Source organism: Cetorhinus maximus, chromosome 4, assembly GCF_964194155.1.
Source record: "Cetorhinus maximus chromosome 4, sCetMax3.hap1.1, whole genome shotgun sequence".
NCBI lineage: Eukaryota > Metazoa > Chordata > Chondrichthyes > Lamniformes > Cetorhinidae > Cetorhinus > Cetorhinus maximus.
In genome coordinates this window covers 73,980,015-74,005,223 of record NC_135882.1, presented here as the reverse complement: position 1 = coordinate 74,005,223, position 25,209 = coordinate 73,980,015, and the positions used below count along the sequence as shown (strand labels likewise).

At 41.7% G+C, this 25,209-nt stretch overlaps 1 protein-coding gene across 3 annotated transcripts in view; it reads left to right on the top strand.

Annotated features, from left to right (window-relative positions):
• terf1 (telomeric repeat binding factor (NIMA-interacting) 1) overlaps positions 1-22,373 on the top strand; it is a 52,427-nt gene extending 30,054 nt beyond the window's left edge. For 2 of the 3 annotated variants that reach the window (XM_078540313.1, XM_078540315.1), the window contains 4 exons: positions 2,680-2,745; positions 3,291-3,397; positions 6,276-6,361; positions 20,522-22,373. In XM_078540313.1, coding sequence (XP_078396439.1) covers positions 2,680-2,745; positions 3,291-3,397; positions 6,276-6,361; positions 20,522-20,698 — 436 coding nt within the window. In that variant the 3' untranslated portion in view covers positions 20,699-22,373. The remainder of the gene's footprint in view (positions 1-2,679; positions 2,746-3,290; positions 3,398-6,275; positions 6,362-20,521) is intronic. The other variant, XM_078540316.1, reaches the window with a different exon arrangement.
• Positions 22,374-25,209: the final 2,836 nt, after the last annotated feature.

Below are 25,209 nucleotides of genomic sequence, written 5' to 3'. Positions count from 1 at the left end.
CCTGCCTCCGACTGCTGCAGGAACCTGTCAGGTGTTTTCTAGAAAGTGAGGCCAAGCCTAATCTACATCTGTACATGTGTGCCTCTGAGCTGGTGGAGGGTGCACGTGAGCGCCGTGGCGGTTCTTCTGGAGCTTCGTCCTCAGATGAGGTTGGGAGACTCGCACGGATGGTGCTGGAATGGCTTGGGGGCCTCATTGTGCTTGTGCCTAAAAAATAGAAAAGAGAGTTTTGGTTAATGAGCATGAGCTAGATAAGACTGCACGTGACTCACTGTGAATGTCAGGATTTGATGAGGTGATGGAGCTGTGATCCATACTAGATTTGTTGGAGAGGCTGATCTCCCCTTCCCCATAGGAGCGATGCCTGTCGCCCCCAGCCAGCTTGGCTGCAGCCTCCTTGAATTCGCTGAGGGCGAGGATGTCAGACATCCCTCCCTAGGTCTGCACTCTCTCGTGCCTATTGTGCGCCAACTTGGCTTGTATCAAAAAGAAAGGCATGCATGTGATGAGTGGGGATGGTGCAGAGGTTGGGTGAGATGCATGTCCACTGTGTGTGGTGAGCCCTCCCCAAAAGGGCAAGAGGATGGACAACATGATAGATGGGATGGTGGTAATGTGAAAGTCTCGGTGAGAGAACAGTGTTAATATGGGTACCCCGCTAATGGTTGTTAATGGTGGCAGGTGAAACCCCTGAAGAGAGGAGTTGTTTGAGTGCATAATGCCATGATGAGAGTTTGATATTGGAGAGTGTTGAAGGATGACTTACCCTGGTGCAGTGGATGAGATCATTCGTCCTGTTCCTGCACTGGGTGGCGCTTCAGGTGCAAGTGTCAGCAACACTGACCTACTCCACCACTGTGTACCAGGCCCGAGAGGTGAGGCTGCTGTGCTTCCTGCAGCCATCTGTGGGGCCGAGCACATGCCATTGTTCCTGCACCCTTCTGACCAAGGCCTGAAGGGCCTGCTACGTGAACCGGGGTGCAGACTTCATCCTGAGGCTCTTGACCTTTCTCTCTCTTATGGGTTGCAGTCATCTCTGGTGGTCTGGAGAGATTGAAACTGTGTGTTGGACTAGCGCTTAAATACAGCGCCCAGACCTTTGAACCCACTAGCTACGGCTCCCGACCCGCCAGGTGATTTGGAGCGAAACGTGCCTTTGCATAATTAAGAGGCTCCAAGCACAGAATCGGGTGTGAATTGCCGTCATTACTGATGGCGGGCTGGGCGCTGCCAAAACCACCCGCCACCGCGCTTAATTTCATTTTGGAAGAATTCCGCCCTTAGTGTCTAATTTCTGTCAGATTTCAATGGTGGGCTTTCTGCTAATTTGGACCAAAACTTAAGTTTCAAACCTTGAACTAATGTTAGTTTGCTATCTCTTCCAATTTCCAACAGTGTGTATATTGTTTAGATCCTGCCACAAATTTTACTCGGTTGCAACAGATTCACTTTTATCATGTTGAAGCACTGATTGACCCAAGCTACACTTAAAAGGCCATTATCCTTCCCGATATACGGATTGTCTACTACCTCTGCAATACTGTGTCTGTAAATCAGTCCCTCCACATAACCCACATAATTTCAGTCTTAATTGCTTCAATACTTTCCTTGCATCTCTTCCATCTGTCTGTGTATCAACACTAACTTGACCAAAACTCTGCTGCATGGATCTTGTCCTGCACTAGACTCCATTCACCCATCGTCCCTTTCACTCAATGCCGGTAGTTTAAAATCTTCATCGTCACCTTTAATTCCTTCCTTGAGCTTGCCCAACCCTAGTTCCATAAACTCCTATTATTCATGGCACCTGACAGAATTGTGGCAATAAATTCCAGAGTCTGGCAATATTGGGGTAGGCGAAAGCTGAAGCAGAGAATTATTGGACATCTACCAGCACTGGAGAACGATCCCAGGGGTATCACATCACACCACTGGGAGAGGAAACACTATAGTGTGCCAGTGCAGGGAGGGCTGAACTGGGGACTCATTGCTTAACACATTCTATATGATAATTGCTCCTCATCTCAGAACAATTTACTAAGACAGTAAAATTGACTCTAACTTGCAATTGCTTTTCCCGTTGGCTTTCCTGAAGCAGCATGAATAGATATTTGAAGAGGCCTCTGTTGCTTAGTACTGTTCTGGAGGATGCATATATTCTTCCTTGTATTCTGTTGATCTTTTAATGCAGGTGCCTCTAACTGAAATGATTAGCCACTTCTATAAAACCAGAAGAGCTTGGATGAAGTGCATGTTGTGGCCTGTTTCCTTCTGTTAGGTTCCCATTCCATAGTGAATGTTCCCCTACTTCAAAAATGTGGGTTTAATCTTTCAATTGATAAATTTAAGGTACTTGTGTGCTCCTCCTGCTGCCCCCATGCACATGGGGCACACACCCACTCCAATGGAAATAACTTAAAATTTCTGTGATCTCAGATGCTAACTTTCTGAAAATGTTTGACATCTGACACATCATTTCCAGTAGTGCATTGCATTGATCATTGCGGCACTATTTTGCCATTTATTATAAAACATGTTATGAACAAGAGTTTAGTACTGCAACAGTAGTGAATATTGCTTGAGCTAGAAAACATTGCTTTTGTCTGCAATGGTAATTTCTGCTCCTTATGTTTACAACTTGTTTGGAGCTGTGTGAAAATCCATCCTTTTTGTTTTTAGCAGTGGAGATTCATCAAGTGGAGAAGCAGATGCAGAGTTGAATAACATAAAAACAAGTGCACAAAGGTCTGTTATGCTTGTACAGTTCCAATTGCCTGTTGTCCTTTCTGTTTTGTGGTTTTTGAATTTGGGAACTATTATTACAGAAGTGAGATATATTTTTTAAAATGCTAATAACGTGACTGAAATAAGAGCTTTGAAATTACTGTCTAGATATGTTCTAAACTTCCTGATATTAGAACAAGCTTTAAAAGAGAATGAACATTAAAATTAAGTGTTTGTATTTTATTTTTTCCCACTGTTGTAGAACTAGAGAAATCTACGATATTACTCTAACCATCCAGATTTTATTTGCAGTTGCCACTCAATGCTAAAAGTCCAATTATCTTGTGATTATAAATGCTAAATCGTGCTTTTGTGCACCAAATATCCCATCAATCCTACAAAGTGGATAAATGCAGAGGTTCATGTAGAGGCTTGTAAATCTGAAAATTAAATTGTTACCTTTTAGTTATAGATGCTTTCCTGTTTTAAATACTTTCCTCTATAAATGTTAGTAAGTATAAGTATTATTCCACCAAAATTATGAAGTGAAATACATTTTCTTGCAGATCTAAAAGACACCTTTACAGTTCTGTTGAGCATCAAGTTTGGAAACCGATAAAGTCTGAAACAGTCAAAGTTTTTGCAGGAAAAAGAAAAAGGTCAACAGTGAAAAGTAGGTATATCAGAAGGTAATGATTGGTAAAATAACTGATTCAATAATTGGCATTGATTAGTCTAAATACAAGCATTTAATAGTTAATTGTATTGCAGCCTTCCAATCTGAATAACAGACAAGGTCTAGGTCGAAAGAAACTAAAGTAATTTGCTGCAGTGGTACTCTGAATTGTGGCCAGTTAACCTTCCCTTCACCTGTCGTTCTAAGTGGATTTACTGCTTCATGACTTGAAATATGTGTTTGATCTGCCTGGTTGTGGATTATTGACTGAGCTGAAAATCAGTATGTTCCCTCCTTCATATGCTGTATGGAAAAAATAATTGAAGTGTCAGCAAATAGGGTTTTCCCAACTTGTAAGAGCCCTATTAAGATAGAACAATTAGTTCTACTGTTTTATTTTATTCACTTTCCCTGTGGGAAATTCTTTACTGGTCGTTTGTCAACTGACAGCAGTGCATGATTGAAATCAGAAGCTCACTATTAGATTTCTAGGCCTGGGTCCATGGCCCAATACGTTGAAGTATTCCTGAGGATGTTTTGGATGTGGCCCTGCATAAAAGGTCAATAAAGAAAGAAATACAAAGGTGGTTGCATTCCTATCACACCTCCATGACCTCAAGATGCTGTAAATATCAATAAGATAAAGGACAAGACAATCTGTATTGGTGGCATTGATTGAGGAATAAATGTTGGCTAGGCCAGGTGGAGGACTCCCCCACATTTTTGAAAAGTGCCATAAGGATCTTTTGCATACACGTGAAAGGGCAGATGAGGGCCTTGGGTTTAACATCTCATGGCATGCAGCACTCCCTCAGTACTACACTGAAGTGTTGGCCTAGATTATTTCTCTGAAGTGGTGCTTGAACCCACAGCTGTCTGCTTAGAGGTAAGCGCTGTCACTGAGCCAAGGCTGACATCATCTTGAATTGGAAAGCATGCCACTTGTGATGTGTTCCAGCTGCCACAATCGCATGGCACTGGCAAGGGCCTGCAAGTATAGAATCATACAGCACAGAAGGAGGCTAATAGACCCATCATGTCTTCTTTGGAAGAGCTATCCAATTTGTCCCAGTCCCTTGCTTTTTCCTCCCAGCACATCAAATTTCCCAACTTCAAATAATTAAACACTGAAAGCAGTGTTGCCTTATATTTTGAGCGACCCCTCCACTATAATAAAAATGGAAAATGCTGGAAAAACTCAGCAGGTCTGGCAGCACCTGAGGACAGAGAAACAGAGTTAACATTTCGAGTCTGTATGACTCCACTATAAGTTGTCAGACTATTTGTCCAGCATTCAGTACCAGGTGAATAGAAGTTTCTTGCAACTTAAATATTGGGAATACCGAAATCATTCTTTTCCCTTGCCACGACCCTATACTCTCCTGGCAACTGTTATGGGCCTGAATCAAACGGTTTGCAATCTTGGTGTCATGTTTAACCCCGCGCTCAGCTTGCGATTACATAGCTGTCCTATCACTAATACGGCCTATTCCCCCTCGGCAACATTGCCCAACTCCACCCCTGCCTCAGACTCATTTGCCAATGAAATCTTCATCAGTGCCTTTTTTTACCTCCAGATGTGGCAATTCAAATATATTCTTGGCTGGCCTCCCACAACCTATCTTCTGTAAACTTGAGGGCATCCAAAGTCCCATTGCCCTGGCCTAATTCACACCAAGTCCCATTTGCCCATCACCCCATGTTGGCTGACTTATATTGGCTCCCAGTTAAACAATGTCTTGATTTTAAAAGTCTCATCCTTCTTTTCAGATCCTTCCACAGCCTTGCCTCTCTCTATCTCTATAATCTCCCCCAGCCCCTCAACTCTTTGTGATATATGCATTCTTCTAATTTGGACCTCTTATGCATCCCAATTTTAATCACTTCGCTAATGATGGTTGTGCCTTCAGCCTCCTAGGCCCTAAACTCTGGAATTCCACTCCCAAACCTCTCTAACTCTCTTTCCTCTAAGATACTCCTTAAAACTATCATCTGCCCTAATATCTCCTTTTGTGATTCAGTGCCAGATTTTGCTTTATAACATCCCTGTGAAGCTGCTTAGGATGTTTATATTACATTAAGGCACAATATAAATACAAGTTGTCAGATTCTGTCTGTCTAAACAATGTGCCTGTTGATCCATGAACATTAATTAATGGAATTTTTTTTCAAATAAAGTTACACGATAAAGTATAAGATGTTATTTTGGTGAGTTGAGCTTTCATCCCATTTCTGTTTAAGACTTTAAAAAAAAATAGAGAATTTATCTTTCGAACCACAAGCCTAACTTTAAAAGTTGAATTCACTAACATAAGCTCCAATCAGACTTGTTTCAAGAGTATTTTTAGGAGCTAATGCACTATGTAACTGGGTGTAAGAAACAGCTTTGTACCCATAATTCCCCATGCTGAAAGCTCTTGATTTCTGTTATGCCACTGGAAACGTGAGAGAACAGAAGCTATGCACCTCCTAGAGAAATGGGAGAGAAAGTTGGAGCACATTCACCTGCATCCACCTCCTTCGCCCCACTCATGAGGTGTTCAAACAGTCAAAATCAAATAGCACTGACAAGGATCTGGGCTCAGTTGACCTTCCCATCTTGTCAGTTTGGAAATGAAGTAGGATGTTGGAACACTGAAATAGGGGCAAAAATATTAAGTGTTAAACAAGGTCTTGTTTGAAAGTGCAAATTGTTGGTATGCGTGTAGCTAGCCAAGCCACAACAGTGTTGAGGCATTGTATTTAAAAGCACGGTTCCATTTAGAAATTTGGATGCTAATGTTAGAATTGGCAAAGTTTAGACCCACTGGGATAATCTGGAGGAAGATAAAGGCTTTTGCAGCTGTACAAATATTGTCTCTTCTATTTTTTACAGAGAAGAAAATCGCCAGTAATGGACATCTGGTGGAAAGTAAAAAACAAAACACATCAGTTAATTCAGAAGTGCCGAGGAAGAGAAGAGTAAGCACTTGATAAAGGGAAAATCGTGAACTGAAAGGTTATGTTGTTGAAGTTAAAAAGAAACATAAGCTTCTTTCCAAGCCAATTTTTTTAATGACAGGGTAGAAGAGAGCTGATTATTTGATCATTTTTTCAATATACAGATTTTTCTCTCATTTACCAATCCTCCGGGGTGTGGTTATAGGGTGTACATTAGGCTTTCATTTCTTTTCCTCGTATTTTATCCATAATTGCACCATTCATGACTGCTCAGATACTGAAGCCAGCAGTGTCCATATGGAGCAAGACCTGGAACATTCAGGCTTGGGCTGATAAGTGGCAAGTAACACTAGCGCCACACATGCCAGGCAATGACCATCACCAACAAGAGAGAATCTAACTACCTACCCTTGACATTCAGTGGCATTTTCCATCGCTGAATCCTGCACTGTCCAACATCTTGGGGTTAGCTTTGACCAGAAACTGAACTGGACTAACCATATAAATATTGTGACTAGAAGAGAGGCTGGGAATTCTGCAGTGTGTGACTCACCTCATGACTCCCCCAAAGCTTGTCCACCATCTATAAGGCACTAGTCAGGTCTGTGATGGAATACTCCAATTGCCTGGATGAGTGCAGCTCCAATAACATTCCAGAAGCTTGACACCATCCAGGACAAAGTAGCCCACTTGATTGGCACCCATCCACCACCTTAAACATCCACTCCCTCTACCACCGATGTACAGTGGCAGCAATGTGCCCTGCAGCAACTCACCAAGGCTCCTTTGATAAGACTTTCCAAGCCCTTGACTACCATCTAGAAGGACAAGGGCAGCAGATGTATGGAAACCCCACCACCTGTTAGTTCCCCTCCAAGCCATACACCATCCTGACTTGAAACTATATTGCCGTTCCTTCACTATCACTGGGTCAATATCCTGAAACTCCTTTCCTAACCACACTGAGAGTGTACCTACACCACATGGACTGCAGCAGTTCAAGTAGGTGTATCACCATCACCTTCTGAAGGACAATTGGGGATGGGCAACAAGTGTTGCCCTAGCCTGTGATGCCCATATCCTGTGAATAAATAAAAATCATCATAAGTCTCCGGTATCTCCAGTTGTGATGTATTTCTGTAGTTGCTAAGTGTGTCATTTTGGTCCAAACATTCACAATATTTTGATTTTTTTTTTGGGTTCGATTTTGGATGTGCTTGACATTCCTATTTGTGTTCTGTGATTCCCCCAACAGTAGCTAGGGCAAAGAGCAGGCGAGCTGGATGTTAAAACTTTTTCTAATGCTATGTTGAACTGCTGGTTAGAATGCTCATGACTGTGGTTTAGAGATGACTCTCGTTTCTTCTATCTATTCCACTTCTTCCTGGTGCAGACATGCACCAATCCTCTGCATGACACCTTCCTTATTAATACAGCTACAAATGAGATTTGAAGGGTTTGTGAAAAAACTACAATCTTATCTCCCTCGTATTCGGTAACAGTGGTATTTTGCCAAATTAGCCAAATTATACGTTTTTTTGCATTTGTTCCTCTCTCTGACTGTCACAACTAACATCCACCTGGCTGTAAAAAATAATTTATGAAAACTGTTCATTACAAAGATGTGGGAAAAAAAAGTGCTTTCTATATTACTGCTGCTGTTGGAGTCTCCAGTATAAAGTGAAACCTTCCTGAGTACCAGTAGAGATCCAGACAAAGATACAATAATTGAGAACCCCATTTCCTGTTTAAAAAGGGGAATAAATGAGGAGAACTCCTGCTGCACTAGTTTAGCATGCTGTTGTTTTATCTCTGGAACTAGGGTTTGAATCCAGCTAGCTGCAACAGTTTGTGTAAAAGCAGAGAGATTTTAAAAGCAGGAAGAGTTTAAACTTGTACGTGGAAAGCAGAACATGCACACGAGACCACACCTGAGTGAGATGTAGATTAAGTGAGGAGTTGAGAATTTGATTCAGGTGGAAATTAGGGACAGAGGAGGAAAGAGGTGCTCTTTTTTTCTACTTCGTTTCCAGCCTCCGATTGTTGGTGAGTTTTCTTCCTTGTCTCCAAGCCAGATGAGTGAAACTTTCTATTACTTTATCTGTGTAAATTGTCAACTAATTGACTAATTAAATAAATGAGGTTGGACAGAAATGACAGGGCTGGTGGTGTGCCATGACTGCAGCATGTGGAAACCTGTGGAATGCATTGCAATCCCAGACAACTATATCTGCAGAAAGTGTCTGCAACTTAGGCAACTTCTGCTCCGAGTTCCTAAGCTGGAGTCTGAGTTGTGGGCACTACAGGGCATCAAGGAGAGGGAGAGTTACCTGGACACTTTGTCCCAGGAGGCAGTCACTCCCCTTAAGTTAGGCAGAATTTTAGAGTTAGTCAATGGTCAGGGACAGGAGGATGTGACTGTGAGTCAGGCAGGTAATGGAAATCAGTATGTAGTGATGGAGGAGCTTCAGCCCCTGACTTTGTCCAACAGGTACAAGGTGCTTGCTACCTGTGTAGATGAGGAGAAGGACTGCAAGGTGGATGACTGGACCAACCATGGCACCATGGTGAAAGATGCCATTCAAGTGGGGGTAGCAAAGAGGAATGTGGTTGTGATAGGAGACAGCTTAATCAGAGGGATAGATGCTGTTTTCTGCAGGCGAGAGCATGAGTCCAGGTGGCTGTGTTGCCCGCCCGGTGCCAGGTTCAGGATATCTGCCCAGGGCTGGAGAGGGACTTACAGTGGGAGAGGGAGGATCCTTTGGTCGTGGTCCATGTAGGTATCAACGACATAGGTAAGACTAGGGAGGAGGTTCTGCATAGAGAATATGAGAAGCTAGGCACTAAATTAAAAAGCAGAACCTCAAAGGTGGTAATCTCTGGATTATTACCTGAGGCACATGCAAATTGACATAGGGCAAATAATATTAGCAAGATGAATGTGTGGCTCAAAAAGACTGGTGTGGGAGAAGTGGGTTTTGGTTCGTGGGGCACTGGCACCAGTACTGAGGAAAGTGAGGGTTTAACCCTTGGGACTGTCTACACCTGAATCGTGCTGGGACCAGTGTTCTAGCAAGCCGCATGATGAGGGAAGTAGAGAGGGTTTTCAACTAAATAATGGGGGCAAGAGATCAAATATGAGAAGATGTGGTAAATCAAACAGTAGAGATAAGAGAAGAGTGAAAAATATTAATATGGGAAAGGGTAAACAGACTGTGACAGGATACAAATGCATTTGTCCACAATTTTGATGATGATAGAAGGTAAACAAAGGGAAAACTAATGTTTTTACCCACCTAAAGTCTCATAATTCCACCTATTTGAAGTGGCCTAGAAGCATTTTCATTTATTACAGATCATAAAAAGTGTCCTTGTCACAAAACATTTATAGACCTTTTTGGCTTCAGCCATTCTCAACCCTGGGTATTGTCCCCTTCAAATCTGCCTCACTTCTCAAAAAAACAAGCCTCTGATCCTACTGCCCGTGTAAACTACCAGCCCATCTCCAATATGTTGCCTGAATTTGTGTGTCCATGTATCCTGCAATTCCTCCCTTAACACTGCACTGAAATGAGCCTTATTAAAGTTGTGAATGACATCATATGTGGCTGACCATGGTAAACTGACCCTTATTGTCCTATCTTCAGCCTCTGCAGTTGACTGCACCGTGCTCCAACAGCTTTCCTGCATTGTTGAGCTGCCTGGGACTGCCTTTGCCAAGTTCTATTCTTATCTATCCAGCCCTAGCCAGAGAAACACCAGCAGTGGCTCCTCTTCCCATTCCTGACGTTTCCTCTAGAGCCCTGCACAGGTCACACCTTGATCTCTTCCTATTCCTCATCTATGTGCTGTCCCTCGGCAGTATCATCTGAAACCATAACATCAAGTTCCACAAGTACATTGATGACACACAGCACTGCTCACCACCACCTCTCTTGTGACCTTCACTGCCTCTAATTTTTCATGCTGCTTGCCTAACATCCGGTACTGTATAGGTAGATATTTTCAACAGTCAAATATTAGGAAATCCAGAGCCATTATCTTTAGTCTCCGTCACAAACTTCATCCATCTTTCTGGCCACTGCCAGGGCTGAACCAGCTTCCATAGTGTCCTGCTCTAAAGAGGAGTCTTATGGACTCGAAACATTAACTCTGTTTCTCCCTCCACAGATGCTGCCAGACCAGAGTTTTTCCAGCATTTTCTGTTTTTATTTCATGTTTCCAGCATCCACAGTATTTTGCTTTTACCATAATGTCCTATTTGTCTCTGAGTTGAGCTTTCAGTCCCATATTCTTTCCACCACCAAAATAGCCATTTAGCCCCTTGAGCCTGTTCTGACATTTGGTGGCTGATCTGCGACCCAACTCCATATTCCTGCCTTTGGCCATATCCCTTAATGCCTTTGGTTAATAAAAATCTTCTTAATCTCAGTTTTAAATTTAGCAATTGATCTGATTTATGGAAAAGGAGTTGAAATTTCTACCACCTCTGGTGTATAGAAGTGTTCCCTAATCTCGCTCCCAAAAAGCTTGGCTCTAATTTTTTAGATCATGCCCCTAGTCCTAGACTCCCTGACCAGTGGAAATAGTTTCTCTCTATCTACCCTGTTTGTTCCTGTTAATATCGTGAAAACTTCAAGAAAATTATCCCATGAAATGCAACACGTTTGTGTAATTTCTCCTCGTAATTTAATCCTTGGAGTGCAGGCATCGTTGTGGTTATTCTATCTTGCACTCCATCCAGAATGTTTAGCATGCTCCAGTGTGGTCTAACCATGGCTTTGTATAACTGAAGCATGACATTTAACCCTTTCTGTTCCACCCCTCTTGATATAAAGACCAACATTCAAACAGCCTGTTTGATTACTTTTCTGTACCTGTTCATGATATTTTAATGATCTGTGTGTCTGGAGCCCCAAGTCCTGTTTGGACCTCCACTGCTCCTAGCTTTTCAACATATCGAAAATATCCTGTTCAATCCCTTTTAGGTCCAAAGGCTTCACATTTGCCTGCCTTGAAATTCATTTGCCACAGTTCTGCCCATTCATTTCATTTAATCTGTTAATATTGCTTTGTAATTTTACGCTTTGATCTACACTGCAGATGGTGTGTCTCAGATCTGGCTATCCAAAAACCAGCGATGCCCAAAACCTGGGCATTTTTTAAGCTATCATGCATGAATCTTAATTATTATTAAATGAGTAAAATAACTTACTGGCCTGTTTGTATAGGTATACATTGGTGCAAAAGCAAGCCAACTAGTTGTCAGCGTCGCCCGCCTATATTTTCTCATGCTCAGGAGCCCAAGCGGTCTTTGACCACATGTGACCCAGCCCCAACCGCTCGACCTGAACACTGGCAAGATCCAAAACCCAGCAAAACTTGGTCCCAAGGTTGCCAGTTTTAAGACACTGTGTCTGTACTTACAATGTCACCTATCTTTGTGTAATTGGCAAATTTAATTATGTAGTTTTTTACCCCATCATTTAAGTTGTCAAGAAATACAGTGAATAGTACAGGCTCCAACAAAGATCCTTGCGGGACACCACTAGTCATATCCTGCCAATTAGAGTATCTATCAGAAATGCCTTCCCCTTTACAAATCCACACTGGGTCTCTGATCAGCTGAATATATTCAAGGTGTTTAGCCACCAGTTTAATTACAGACTCCAGTAATTTCCTGACAACAGATGTTAGGCCAAGTGGTTTATAATTCCCTGGTTTTCCTCTCTTCCCTTTCTTAAATAGTTTAGCGACATAATACAATTTTCCAATCTAAAGAACAGTTGCTGAGTTGACAGACATTTGGAATTTTATAGTTAGGACATTTGCAATGTTCTCAGCTACTTCCTTTAAAATCCTGAGCTGGCCACCTGGTCTTGGGGATTTATCACCCTTAGTGCCAATATTTTCTTCATTACTGGAATTTTGCTTAAATTAATTTGGATGAGTCCCTGACCCTGATTTAGTATTAGTTCCCTTGGTACGCTTTGATGCACTGACCACTTCCTCTACTGTAAATATTGAAGCAAAGTAATTATTCAGCACGTCATTTCCTTATTTTCATTGACAATGTCACTGTTATCAGGTTTGAAGGGTCCCTGACCACTTTTTTTTCCTAATGTGATTGTAATTTCTTTTGTGTTGAATTTGACATCCCTTGCAAGATTCTTTTCATAGTCCCTTTTTGTGGCTCGCACTGTCTTTTTTCACCCTTTTGCTGGTCTTTGTACCTTTCCCATTTGCCAGGATCTATGCTTTTTGTAGCACTTCTGTACGCTTTTTCTTTTAGTTTTATGTTGTCTCTTACCTCTTCAGTTTTTTTGGCAATCAGTCTGGCAAAATTTGCATCCTCATTTACAAATCCCTCCATGGTCTTGCTTATCTCTGTGACCTCTGATAGCCCTACAACTCTGAAATATTTGCACTTCTCCAATTCTGGTCAATTGAGCATCCCTCATTTTAATTGCTGTATCATTAGCAGCCATTGTTCAGATGTCTGGGCCCAAAGCTCTGGCATTCTCTTCCTAATCCTGCCTGCCTTTCTACCTTTTGCTCCTCCTTTCAAGAAGCCCCTTAAAACCTACCTCTTCAACCAAGCTTTCAGTCATCTGCCTTAATATAACTTGTGGCTTTGTGTCAAATTTTGATTGATAGTTCTCCTGTGAAATACCGTAGGGCATTTTACTACATTAAAGGCACCGTTGCTATTCCTCTTCATAGATAATTAAGGCTAGGTTTCCTCCCCTGATTTTGCCAGCCGTGTAATTTGTCAACATTGGAGTGGAGGAGTTTGAAGATGGGAATAGGAACAGGAGTAGGCCATTCAGCCCATCAAGCCTTCTCCACCATTCAGTTAGTTCATGGCTGATCATCTACCTCAATGCCACTTTCCCATGCTATCTCCATATCCCTTGATGACGTTGGTCTCCAGAAATCTATCGATTTCTGCTTTGAACATGCTCAGTGATTGAGCTTCCATAGCCCTCTGGGCTGGAGAATTTGAAAGATTTACCACCCTCTGAGCGAAGAAATTCCTCCTCATCTCAGTCTTAAATGGCCTACCCCTTATCCTGAGGTTATGTCCCCTGGTTTTAGACTCAACAGCCAGGGGAAACATGTACATCTACCCTGTCACGCCCTGTCAGAATTTTGTAAGTTCCATGAAGTCAACCCTCATTCTTCGAAACTTTAGGGAATACAGACAATCCCACCACCCCAGGGATTAATCTGGTAATCTTTCGTTGCACTCCCTCTATGGCACGTATATCCCTCCTTAGAGCAGGGGACCAAAACTATGCAGTACTCCAGATAAGATCTCACCAAAGCTCTATACAACTGCAGCAAGACACCTTTACTCCTGTACTCAAATCCCTTTGTGCTGAAGGCCAGCATTCCATTTGCCTTCCTAATTGCTTGCTGCACCTGCGTGCTAACTTTTAGTGACTCGTGAACAAGGACACCCAGGTCCCCATAGACATTCGTACTTCCCAACCTTTCACCATTTAAGAAGTTTTCTGCCAAAGTGACTAAGTTCACACTTATTCACATTATATTCCATCTGCCATGTTCCAGCCCATTCAGTTAGCCTGTCCAAGCCATCTTGAAGCCTCCTTGCATCCTCTTCACAACTTTAGTTCACACCCAGTTTGGTGTCATCAGCAAATTTGGAAATATTACAATTGGTCCTACATCAAAATCATTTACATAGATTGTGAACAACTGTGGACCTTGCACTGGTCCTTGTGGTACCCCACTGCCATCCTGAGAGTGATCCGTTTATTCCTACTCTCTGCTTTCTGTCTGTTAACCAATTCTCAATCCATACTAGTATATTTCCCCTAATCCCGTGTGATCTAATTTTATTTGCTAACCACCTGTGTGCAACCTTATCAAAAACCTTCTGGAAATCCAAATATACCACATCTACTGGTTCTCCTTTATCAATGCTACAAGTAATATCCTCCAAAAACTCCTCTGTCAAACATGATTTCCCTTTCATAAATCCATGTTGACTCTGCCCAATTTTACCATTTTTTCCCAAATGTCCAGTTACCGCAGCATCTCCTCTAATAGATTCTAATATTTTTCCTACTACTGACACCAAACTAATAGGTCTGTAGTTTCCCATTCTCCCTCTATCTCCCTTCTTAAATATTGCGGTTACATTTGCTACTTTCTAGTCTGCAGGAGCCTTTGAAGAATCTGTAGAATTTTGAAAGATAACCACCAATGCATCCACTATCTCTAGCCACCCCCCTCAACACTCTGGGATGAAGCTCATCTAGCCCAGGGGATTCATCAACTTTTAGTCCAGTTAACTTTCAAGTACTATCTCTTCACTAATACTAATTTCCTTTAGTTCCTCAGTTTCACAAGTCCATTGGTCGTCTCGTATTTCTCGATATTTTCTGTATTTTCTTATGTGAAGGCAGATGCAAAGTAACTGTTTAGTTTCTGTGTCATTTCCCTGTTCTCCACTATAAATTCTCCTGTCCCCACCTGTGATGGGCCCACATTTATTCTACCTAATCTTTTCCTTTCACATACCTCAAGCAGCCTTTATGTTCCTCACTAGTTTGAATTCATATTCTCTTTTCCCATAATCAGTTTCTTGGTCCTCCTTTGCTGGGTTCTAAATTGCTCCCAATCCTCAGGCTTATCAGTTTTTATGGCATCCTTTTAAGCCACTTCCTTTGATCTAATGCAATCTTTAACTTCTTTTGTTAAACGGTGATTTACCTTTCCCTCTGGGTGTCTGTGCCTTAGAAGAATGTGTATCAGTTGTAGACTGTGTAGTATTTCTTTAAATACTAGTCATTGCCTGTGTACTGTCAAATCTCTTAGTGTATTTTCCCAATCCACCATAGCCAACTTGACCCTAATACCTTCATAATTTCCTTTCTTCAGATTTAAGACCCTAATTTCAGAATGAACTTTATCACATTCAAACTTAATGCAAAATGCTATCATATTATGTTCACTATTTCCCAAAGGCTCTTTTACAGCAATGTTATTAATTAGCTCTTTCCCATTACACAACACTAAATCCAAAATAGCCCGATCCTAGTTGGCTCCTGAACACACTGCTCCAGAAACCCATCTCATGTACACCCCAGGAATTCCTCCTCCAGAGCAATAGTGCTGATTTGGTTAACACAGTCTGTGTGTAAATTGAAGTCGCCCATTATTGCTGTATTACCCACTTTGCATGTATCTCTAATTTCCTGATTTATACCATGCCCAACATTAGCACTATAATTTAGCGACCTATAAACAACTCCCACCAATGTTTGCAGCCCTTTGCTGTTTCCTAGCTCTACCCAAACTGATTCTACATCTTGACCCTTTCATCTAAGATCCTCTCTTACTAATGTACTGGTCTCATCCATCGTTAAGAGTGCTACCCAACCTCATTTTCGTTTTTGCCTATGTCTCCTAAATGCCGAATATCCTCGGATATTCAGTTCCCAATTTTGATCACCCTGTAGCCATGTCCCCATAATGGTAATTAAATCATACCCCATTTACCTCAATTTGTGAATTCAAATCACCAAACTTTTTGCAAATGCTACGTGCATTCAGGTGCCTTTAATCCTGCTTTTTTTTAACATTTGTCTCTATTCTGATCCTATTTGATGCTTGTTTATACTTCGTCTGTCTCCTACTTTTCTACTTCATTTTATCAGCTTTGCTTCCCTCAAATCTGAGCTCCCTCTCAGGTTTCCATCCCCTGCCAATCTAGTTTAAACCCTCCCCAAAAGCACTAGCAAATCTCCCTGCAAGGATGTTAGCCTCAGTCATGCTAAGATGCAGCCTATCCATCTTATACAAGCCTCACCTGCACCAGAACCGGTCTCAATGCCTCAGAAATCTGATGCCCTCCCTCCTACATGAGTTCTCCAGCCACCCGTTCAATCTGTGCGACTGGAAGTAATCCTGAGATTACTGCTTTAAAGGTCCTGCTTTTCAGTCTCCTTCCTAGCTCCCTGGAATCTGCTTTCAGGACCTCATTCCCCTTCCATCCTAAGTCGTTGGTACCAACGTGGACCATGACCTTTGGCTGTTCACCCTCCCCCAGAAGAATGTCCTGTAGCCACTCTGTAACATCCTTGACCCTGGCACCAGGGAGGCAACATACCTGACTCTGACTGCACTCCTCCCAGGAACCAATGCCCTCACCAGTATCCAAAATGGAAAACCATTTATCAAGCAGGTCCTCAGGAATCCTGCACTACCTGTCTGGTTCTCTTGGACTTCCTGGCGGCCACCCATTCCCTTTCTGCCTCCATGCTCCTGACCTGCAATGTGACCACCTCTCTGAACGTGTTATCCACATAGCTGTCAGCCTCGCGGATGTGCTACCGGGACTCCAGCTCAAGTTCCAAAACCTGGAATTTGTATTTCTTCAGCTGATTACAATTCCTGCACATGTGGTTGTCTAGATCACCAGTAGCGTCCACAACTTCCCACATACCACAGGACATGCATTCTATGCGACCAAGCTGCCCTGCCATGTCTTAACTTCACTTACATTAACTTTGTTTTACTTGGCCTTAACTTAATAAACCTTACAGCTGTTGATAAACTTTGCTAGTACTGATAAATCTGACTAATATTTAACACATTTTACGAGTTGAAATAAACATTACTTAAAGCGCCTCTTTCCCTTATGCACCAAATTCCCACGTGAACCTAACTCACTACTCACTCGGTCTCCATCTCACTCAAGCTACGGTGAAAACAAACAAACAAAATTTTGCTTTTATGTTCCATGTCCCTATGTACAAAACTTGGGATCAATATTATTTGTTTGCTGATCTATTAAGTTGGCTTCCTAACTTTTAAGATTTGTTTATCTAAATCCCCAGGTATCCTTGTTTCTGCACTCAACTGTTTTTTATAAGTGCATATTTACCCTTATTCGCTCACCCTCTTCTTTCCCCCCCACCCAAAAAAAAAGAATCAACTCATACTTAGGTCTGTATTTAAGTTTCATCTGCTACTTACCTGCTCAAATTACCACCCCATCTACGTCTACCTGAAATTGCATACAAGTTAAAGTTTACTTTTGTATCATCTGCATATTTTGGTAGTTTCTTCTCCGATGCTCAAGTCTACGTTATTTATTTTTGTTTATATATGTAAAATGAGCAATTGTTCCAAATTGACTGACTTCTGGAGAAGCACCATTGTTTACATCCCTCCAGCCCCCAAAACGTACATTACCCACAAATTTCAGTTTTCTGCTTTTATTCAACTTCCGACCTGTGATGCCGCTTTTCCTTTATTAGGGTGTGCTGTATTGTAATGTCAGAAGTGTGGTTTCGGAAAGCAGATTTTAGCCATTACAAATGACTGATCATTGCAAGTGATCTCTATAATATTCTATTTTATCAAATGCGGGATACCATTGCACAAGAGGACAGTTGTTTCAGCAGTACAGACTGTAACTTTTTAAAGATCATTCTTTTCTCATAAATTTTTCTGAACAAAATGTGTTTTTGATGCCAGGACCTTAAGGGACAGAAAAAGACCTGACCTTTTTACAGGGCTGAATTTGTTTATTCGCATACCTAGTTCTCTTGGACCCATTAGTAGAGCCATAGAGGTCTACAGCACAGAAAAAGGCCCTTTGGCCCATCGAGTCTGCACCGGTGAAATAAGGACCTAACTATTCTAATCCCATTTTCCAGCACTAGGCCCATAGCCTTGTTTGCCATGGCATCGCAAGTGCACATCGAAATACTTCTTAAATGTTATAAGGATTTCTGCCTCTACCACCCTTTCAGGCAGTGAGTTCCAGATTCCCACTACCCTCTGGGTAAAAAAAATTCTTCCTCACATTCCTTTTAAACCTCTTGCCCCTTGCCTTAAATATATGCCCCCTGGTTATTGATCCCTCTGCCAAGGGGAAAAGTTCCTACCTGTCTACCCTATCTATGCCCCTCATAATTTTACACACCTCAATAATGTCCCCCCTCAATCTCCTCTGCTCCAGGGTAAATAACCCCAATCTATTCAATCTCTCCTCAACTAAAACTCTCCAGGCAACATCCTGGTAAATCTCCTCTGCACTCTCCCTAGTGCAATCACATCCTTCCTATAATGCGGACTCCAGAACTGCACGCAGTACTCTAACTGTGGGCCTAACCAGTGTTTTATACAGTTCCAGCATAACCTCCCTGATCTCATATTCTGTGCCTCAGCTAATAAAGGTAAGTATCCCATATGCCTTTTTAACCACCTTATTGACCTGTCCCACTACCTTAGGGGACCAGTGGACATGCACACCAAGGTCCCTCTGATCCCCTGTACTTCCCAGGGTCCTACCATTCATCGTGTATTCCTGTGCCTTGTTTGTCCTGCCCAAGTGCATCGTCTCACGCTTATCTGGATTGAATTCCATTTGCCACTGATCAGCCCATCTCTCCAGCCGGTCTATATCATCCTGTAATCTAAGGCTATCCTCCTCACTATTTGCCACCCCACCAATTTTCGTATCATCCGTGAACTTACTGACCAACCCTCCTACATTCAAGTCTAAATGGTTTATATATACCACCAGCAAGGGACCCAGCTCCGATCCCTGTGGAACTCCACTGGACACAGGCATCCAGTCACAAAAACACTCCTCGACCTTCACCCTCTGCTTCCTGTCACTCAGCCAATTCTGGATCCAACTTGCCAAATTGCCTTGGATCCCATGGGCTCTTACCTTCGTTATCAGTCTCCCATGAGGGACCTTATCAAAAGTCTTGCTGAAGTCCAAGTAGACTACGTCAAATGCATTGCCCTCATCTAAACACCTGGTCACCTCTTCGAAACATTCAATCAAATAGGTCAGGCATGACCTCCCCTTAACAAAACCATGCTGACTGTCCTTGATTAATCCCTGCCTCTTCAAGTGTAGATTAATTGTGTCCCTCAAAATTGCTTCCAGTAGTTTCCCCACCACTGAGGTTAGACTGACTGGCCTGTAGTCCCCTGGTTTATCCCTTCCTCCCTTCTTGAATAATGGTACCACATTGGCCGTCCTCCAGTCCTCTGGCACCTCTCCTGTGGCCAGAGAGGTATTGAAAATTATTGCCAGCGCCCCTGCTATCTCCTCTGTTGCCTCACTCAACAGCCTGGGATACATTTCATCCAGGCCTGAAGATTTATCAACATCTAAGCCTGCCAGACCACTTAGAAACTCCTCCCTTTCTATGCTAAGTTCTTTAATTATACCACAGTCCTTCTGCCTGATTTCCATACCCTTGTCGTCCCTCTCACTTGTGAACACCGACACAAAGTATTCATTTAGAACCCTACCTACATCTTCCGGCCCACACACAAATTACCACCATGGCCCTTTAATGGGCCCTACTCTTTCCCTCGTTATCCTCTCACTCTAATGTACTTGTAAAATAACTTTGGATTTTCCTTTATTTTGCCTGTCAATGTTTTTTCATGCCCCCTATTTGCTCTCCTAATTTCGTTTTTAAGTTCCCCCTACACATTCCATACTCCTCCAGGGCTTCTGCTGTTTTGAGCCCTCGGCATCTGCCATAAACCTCCCTTTTTCTTTTTATCCAATCCTGTATATCCCTCGACATCCAGGGTTCCCTGGATTTGTTGGTCCCACCCTTTGTCTTTACTGGAATATGTTGGTGTGTCTTTAATGTGTAGTGTCGTCTTCAGTGAAGATCTTTGGTAACTCACGTATTCTCTGATTGAAGAAGTTCTACCTCACATGACTAACTTCCCAATGTCAATTTGTTCTGGTATTTTCACTTTTTACCGCAGTAAACAATTTGTTTGTCAGCTCCATTCATAATCTTGAATACTCAGTTCCATTATCTCAAAACCTCTTTTCCAAATAAGCAAACCAAACTTAATTAATTAGGGGCGAGAATAAGATGTGAAGCACAAAATGCAAGATGTTGTAATATTTTGTGTGGATAGCTTTACCATGCTATGCAGGTAATTTTTATAGGGCAGGTCCTAGCACCTGTATAGTTACGTTCTCTCACACTCAATTTTAAAAATTCTTCAATATATAATTTATTCACTTGTGAATGATCTAGTACCAGGCAACTCCTCTAACTTTTACAAGAGAATGGTTATAACTTATCCAATTTATAAAGACCCACAACTCATTTTTTACTCTATTTATATAAACATTTATTTATTTTAAAGCCCTGGACATGGGAAGAAGATACACAACTAAAGTTAGGATTGCGAAGATTTGGATCTGGAAACTGGACCAAGATCCTGGAGCACTATGAATTCAACAATCGTACCAGTGTAATGCTGAAGGACAGGTGGAGAACCATGAAAAAGCTCTGTATGATCAACTCTGATGATGATACCTGAGAAATAAAAAATTTCAGAAGGTGATTGGCCACCACCATAAATGAAGGGGGATAGACTGGCAATATTTTTCACATTTTTATGGCAACGTGTAGATCATTTTACTTAACTGCCAGATCCATCACTTTGAAACATCTATGTTTATTCAGTGAGCTTTGAGCAGGACTTGTTATCAGCCACATCTAGTAAGTTTCTCATATGTAGCATTTATTTGTACACATTGTATCTTCTGTTTATCTAAATTGTGTCTTGCATTTTGTAATTAAATGCATGCTTTGTGAAATATGAGGATTGCATACTTTTTCTGTTCTATGTGCCAAGTCAGGGAGGAATGGGGACATGTGCAGCTACATTTTGATAGTCCCCAAATCTATCCTTTTGTCAACAACCATCTCACATTACACTTTTGCCCCACCAGTATCTTAATGATGCATTCCTTAAAAGTAATGCAGAGATTATCAAGGCATAACTTTTTTTTTCAATCTTTCCCAGAATTTGATGTTCAAGCTTAGTGAATGGGAAGCGATTTATCAAAGACTTGCATATGCGAGAGCCTGTTTAGACCTAAGCCAGCTTCTGGGTCCTGAAGAGTGTAGTCTTTTACACGAGAGCCTATTGGTCTGTTTTGTGGGAAGTGCTGAATATTCTATTTGGTGTTTGTCATTTAGCATAGAATTTGCAATGAAAAGTTCACACCATGTTATAATTGAGCGGCATGTTAAAAATTATTTTACCAAAATATCTCAACATAATGGCATTTTAGTAATATTGGTATAAAGGAACATGTTGGCAGTGATGACCAGATAGAGAATAGTAATAAAAGTAAAACACTGCGGATGCTGGAAATCTGAAATAAAAACACAAAATGCTGGGAAAACTCAGCAGGCCTGGCAGCATCTGTGGAGAGGCAAACAGAGTTAATTTTTTGAGTCCATATGTCGCCCCTTCAGAGTAGAGAATGGTGATTGTTTGTTTGTGTGAAATGGGGTATGAAAATAATTTGACAGTCTTACGTCCTATTAAAATGTTAAACTTAAAGCCAGGAGAATAGAATTCAAACATTAGTCTCAATGGCTATTATTGGAAGAAACCTTTAGGATGAATTTTACAGGCTCCTAGTTTGGTAGTGATGAGACAAAAAAAAACTGGCAGGACCAGTTTTACTCCATAAAGCTGTGATAGCTTCTTTCAGTTTCGTATGAATCAAAAGTGATCTGTGACAATGTCTGCAAACCCCGTTCAAATCTTCCCCTAGTTGAAAGAGAAACCTTGTCAGTAGAAAAAAAGTTCTAAATGGCCGAAAGGTGAAATGTTGGGAGTTCGGGGTTTTTTAGGATTCTCAAAATTTTTATTGGAATCTCAAAAATGATTCTTAAACTTTATGCATATTCCACATTGTGATGCAGTTTAGCTGCACAGTGTAAATCTGTTGTGTACTTTATGTGCAGTAAGAAGACAGTGTATCCCTGGTGTTTATTTGTATAATTGCAGGAGTGCTAACTATAGGGAGGGAAACTGAAGAGCGGCAACTTGAGACATGTTGCCAAAGCTTTTATTGAATTACAAGCTGGTACTTTAAATTTTGGGGGAGAAAAGGTTTTTTTAATAAAATGGTAGCAACATTGTCAAGTTCCAATATCTGTATATGTTGTGAATAAATGTTTTACATGAGATCAGATTACAGCATTTGTCTCTTGTTATAACAAGCTTCAGTAGTTGTTTTTATTAACATTTCTTCCCCCACCTGACTCCCAATTCTTTCCATTGCATTTTTAATTTTGAAAATGTTAACATACCTTTAGTATTTTATAAATTCCAGTATACCCAAAGTGATAAGACAATACTTCATGTATGTCATCTCTGTCATGTTTAAAAATTAATTCAAAGCAACTTTTAGCCTAAACATGTTACACTATCATGACAAATTTCCCATGTAAATTAGCATTGTAAGTAAAAGAGAATATGTAAATGTCAAGAATTATCCTGTTAATTAAAGGGCTTAGCACTTGAGCAAGAATACTGAGCAAGTTTTTCAGTCTGTAACGGAGTATTACTGGTACTTTGTCTTGTTGCATCCTTCCTGTTTAATTAATTAAACCTTTGGTTTCTATGGCCATATCTGAACTGGAAAGCTTTCAATGCCTGCAAGAGTGGATAAACTGATTTTCTTAGGATCACCCAATTTTTGCAAGTGGAAGAAACAAACCAAGAGCAATTTGCCCTGAGCTTGGCTTCTAGGCTAGGGAATACCACATAGGATCAAAGAATGTGACAGGAAGAGTGATGGTGGACAGAGATTTCAACCCCTATTACAAATGTATAGTTACAACTTCCAACTTCTGCATTGTTTCTAAATATCAAATTTCAATAGCATTCTTCTTTGCAAATTAATTGAATGTATTAGGATCCAATGAATGATTGCATGCACAACCAGCCAATGACCTTTATAATTCCTGGTGGCAGATTTGAATCAGCATAAAGACAAAAGAGCTGAATTCCAGAAGTGAGGTGAGAGTGACTGCCCTTTACATCAAGGCAACGTTTGACTGTGTGGCATTCAGGAGCCCTAGAAAAATTGAAGTAAATGGAAATCAGGGGAAAACTCTCCACCATTTGGAGTCCTAAGGAGCATGAAGGACGATAGTTGTGGTAGTTGGAGGCCAATCATTTGAGTGCCAGGGCAGCACTGCGGGAGTTCCTCAGGGTAGTGTCCTAGACCCAATCATCTTCAGCTGTTTGATCAATGACCTTCCCTTCATTAGAAGGTCAGAAGTGGGGTTGTTCACTGATGATTGCACAGCGTTCAGTACCAGTAAGTTGCTCATTTGGAGAGCCAGTGCAAGCACAAAGGACCAAATGGCCTCATTCTACACCATAACAATTCTGTGATTTGAGTTTCCTGTGATACTGAAGCAGTCCATTCCCTCATGCAACAAAAGAACACAGGCTTGGACTGATAAGTGACAAGCAACATTTGTGTCTCACAAGTGCCAAGCAATGGCTAGCTCCAAAGGAGACAATCTAACCATCTCCCCGTGAATCATTGCTGAATCCCCCACCATCAATATCTTGGGGATTACTATTGCCAGGAAACTTAACTGGACCAGCCAACTATATAATGAGACTAGAAGACCAGGTCAGAGGCTAGGAATTCAGCAGCGAGTACCTCACTTCTCTCCAAAAGCCTGTCCATATACAAAGCACAAGTCAGGAGTGTGATGCAATCCTCTGTGATGCACAAGAGACCAGAATTAAGAGTGTGGATATCTTGGGAGGGTTGGAGGAAATAACAGAAAAGAAGGCCATGAAGTGATTTGAAAACCAGGATACGAATTTTAAAATTAAGGTGTTGCTTGACCAGGAGCCAACGTAGGTCAGCAAGCACGGGTGATAAGAGAAAGGGGGCTTGCTGTGAGTTATGATACAGGAGCAGAGTTTTGCATAACCTCAAGTTTACAGAGGGTAGAATGTGGGAGACCAGCCAGGAATGCATTGGAATAGTTGAGTCTGGGGATGATGAGGACGGGAATGAGGGTTTCAGCAGTAGATGAGCTGAGACGGGTGAAGTTGGGCAATGTTACAGAGGTGGAAAAAGCAGTCTTATTAATGGCACAATTGTGAGGTCGGAATTTCATCTTGGGATCAAATGTGACACTCAGGTTTAATCTTAAACCACTGCCAGGGGGAGGAGTGGAGTTTGGAACAGGAATCAAAAACAATTGCTTTAGTTTTCCCAATATTTAATTGGAAGAAATTTTTGCTTATCCAGTACTGGATGTCGGGTAAGTAGGCTGAAAATTTTGCAATAGTGGAGAAGTCAAGGGAGAAGGTGGTGAGGTAGAACTGGTGTCACCAGCATACATGTGAAAACTTACGCTGTGCCTTCAGATGATGTTGCTGAGGGACAGAATGTAGATGAGAAATGGGAGGGGGCCGAGGATCATTCCCTGGAGACACCAGAGGTAATGGTGCAGGAGCAGGAAGATAAGCCATTGCAAGTGATTCCCTGGCTGTGATTGATAGATAAGAATGGAAACAGGTGAGTGCAGTCCCACCCAGCTGGATGACAGTGGAGTGGTGTTGGAGGCTGGTGCAGTCAACCATATCAAAAGCTGCATGCAGGTCAAGAATGACGAGATGGGGTAGTTTATCTTTGCCACAGTCACATAGTCTGTTATTAATGACGTTGATGAGAATTGTTTCCATATAATGGCAGGGATGGAAGGGGGTTGTGCATGGCGGATGATACAACAAAGTAATCAGAGTTGGCCTTATCTGTAATTGGTATGATGGGTCCAGCAAGGCCACATGAGATGGCAAGGTCAAGGGGGTGACTATGAATATGGGTTGGGGAGTTTACATCTAGGAGATTTAGGGAGAATGAGAGGGCAGTGAACTCAAAGGATGGAGAACATGATCAGTTGAGATGGAGGTTGAAATCACCTCCAAGGATGAGAAGTCCTTTGGTGTAGAGCCTGAGGGAGTGACACCCACATCCCATGAAAGTATTTTTA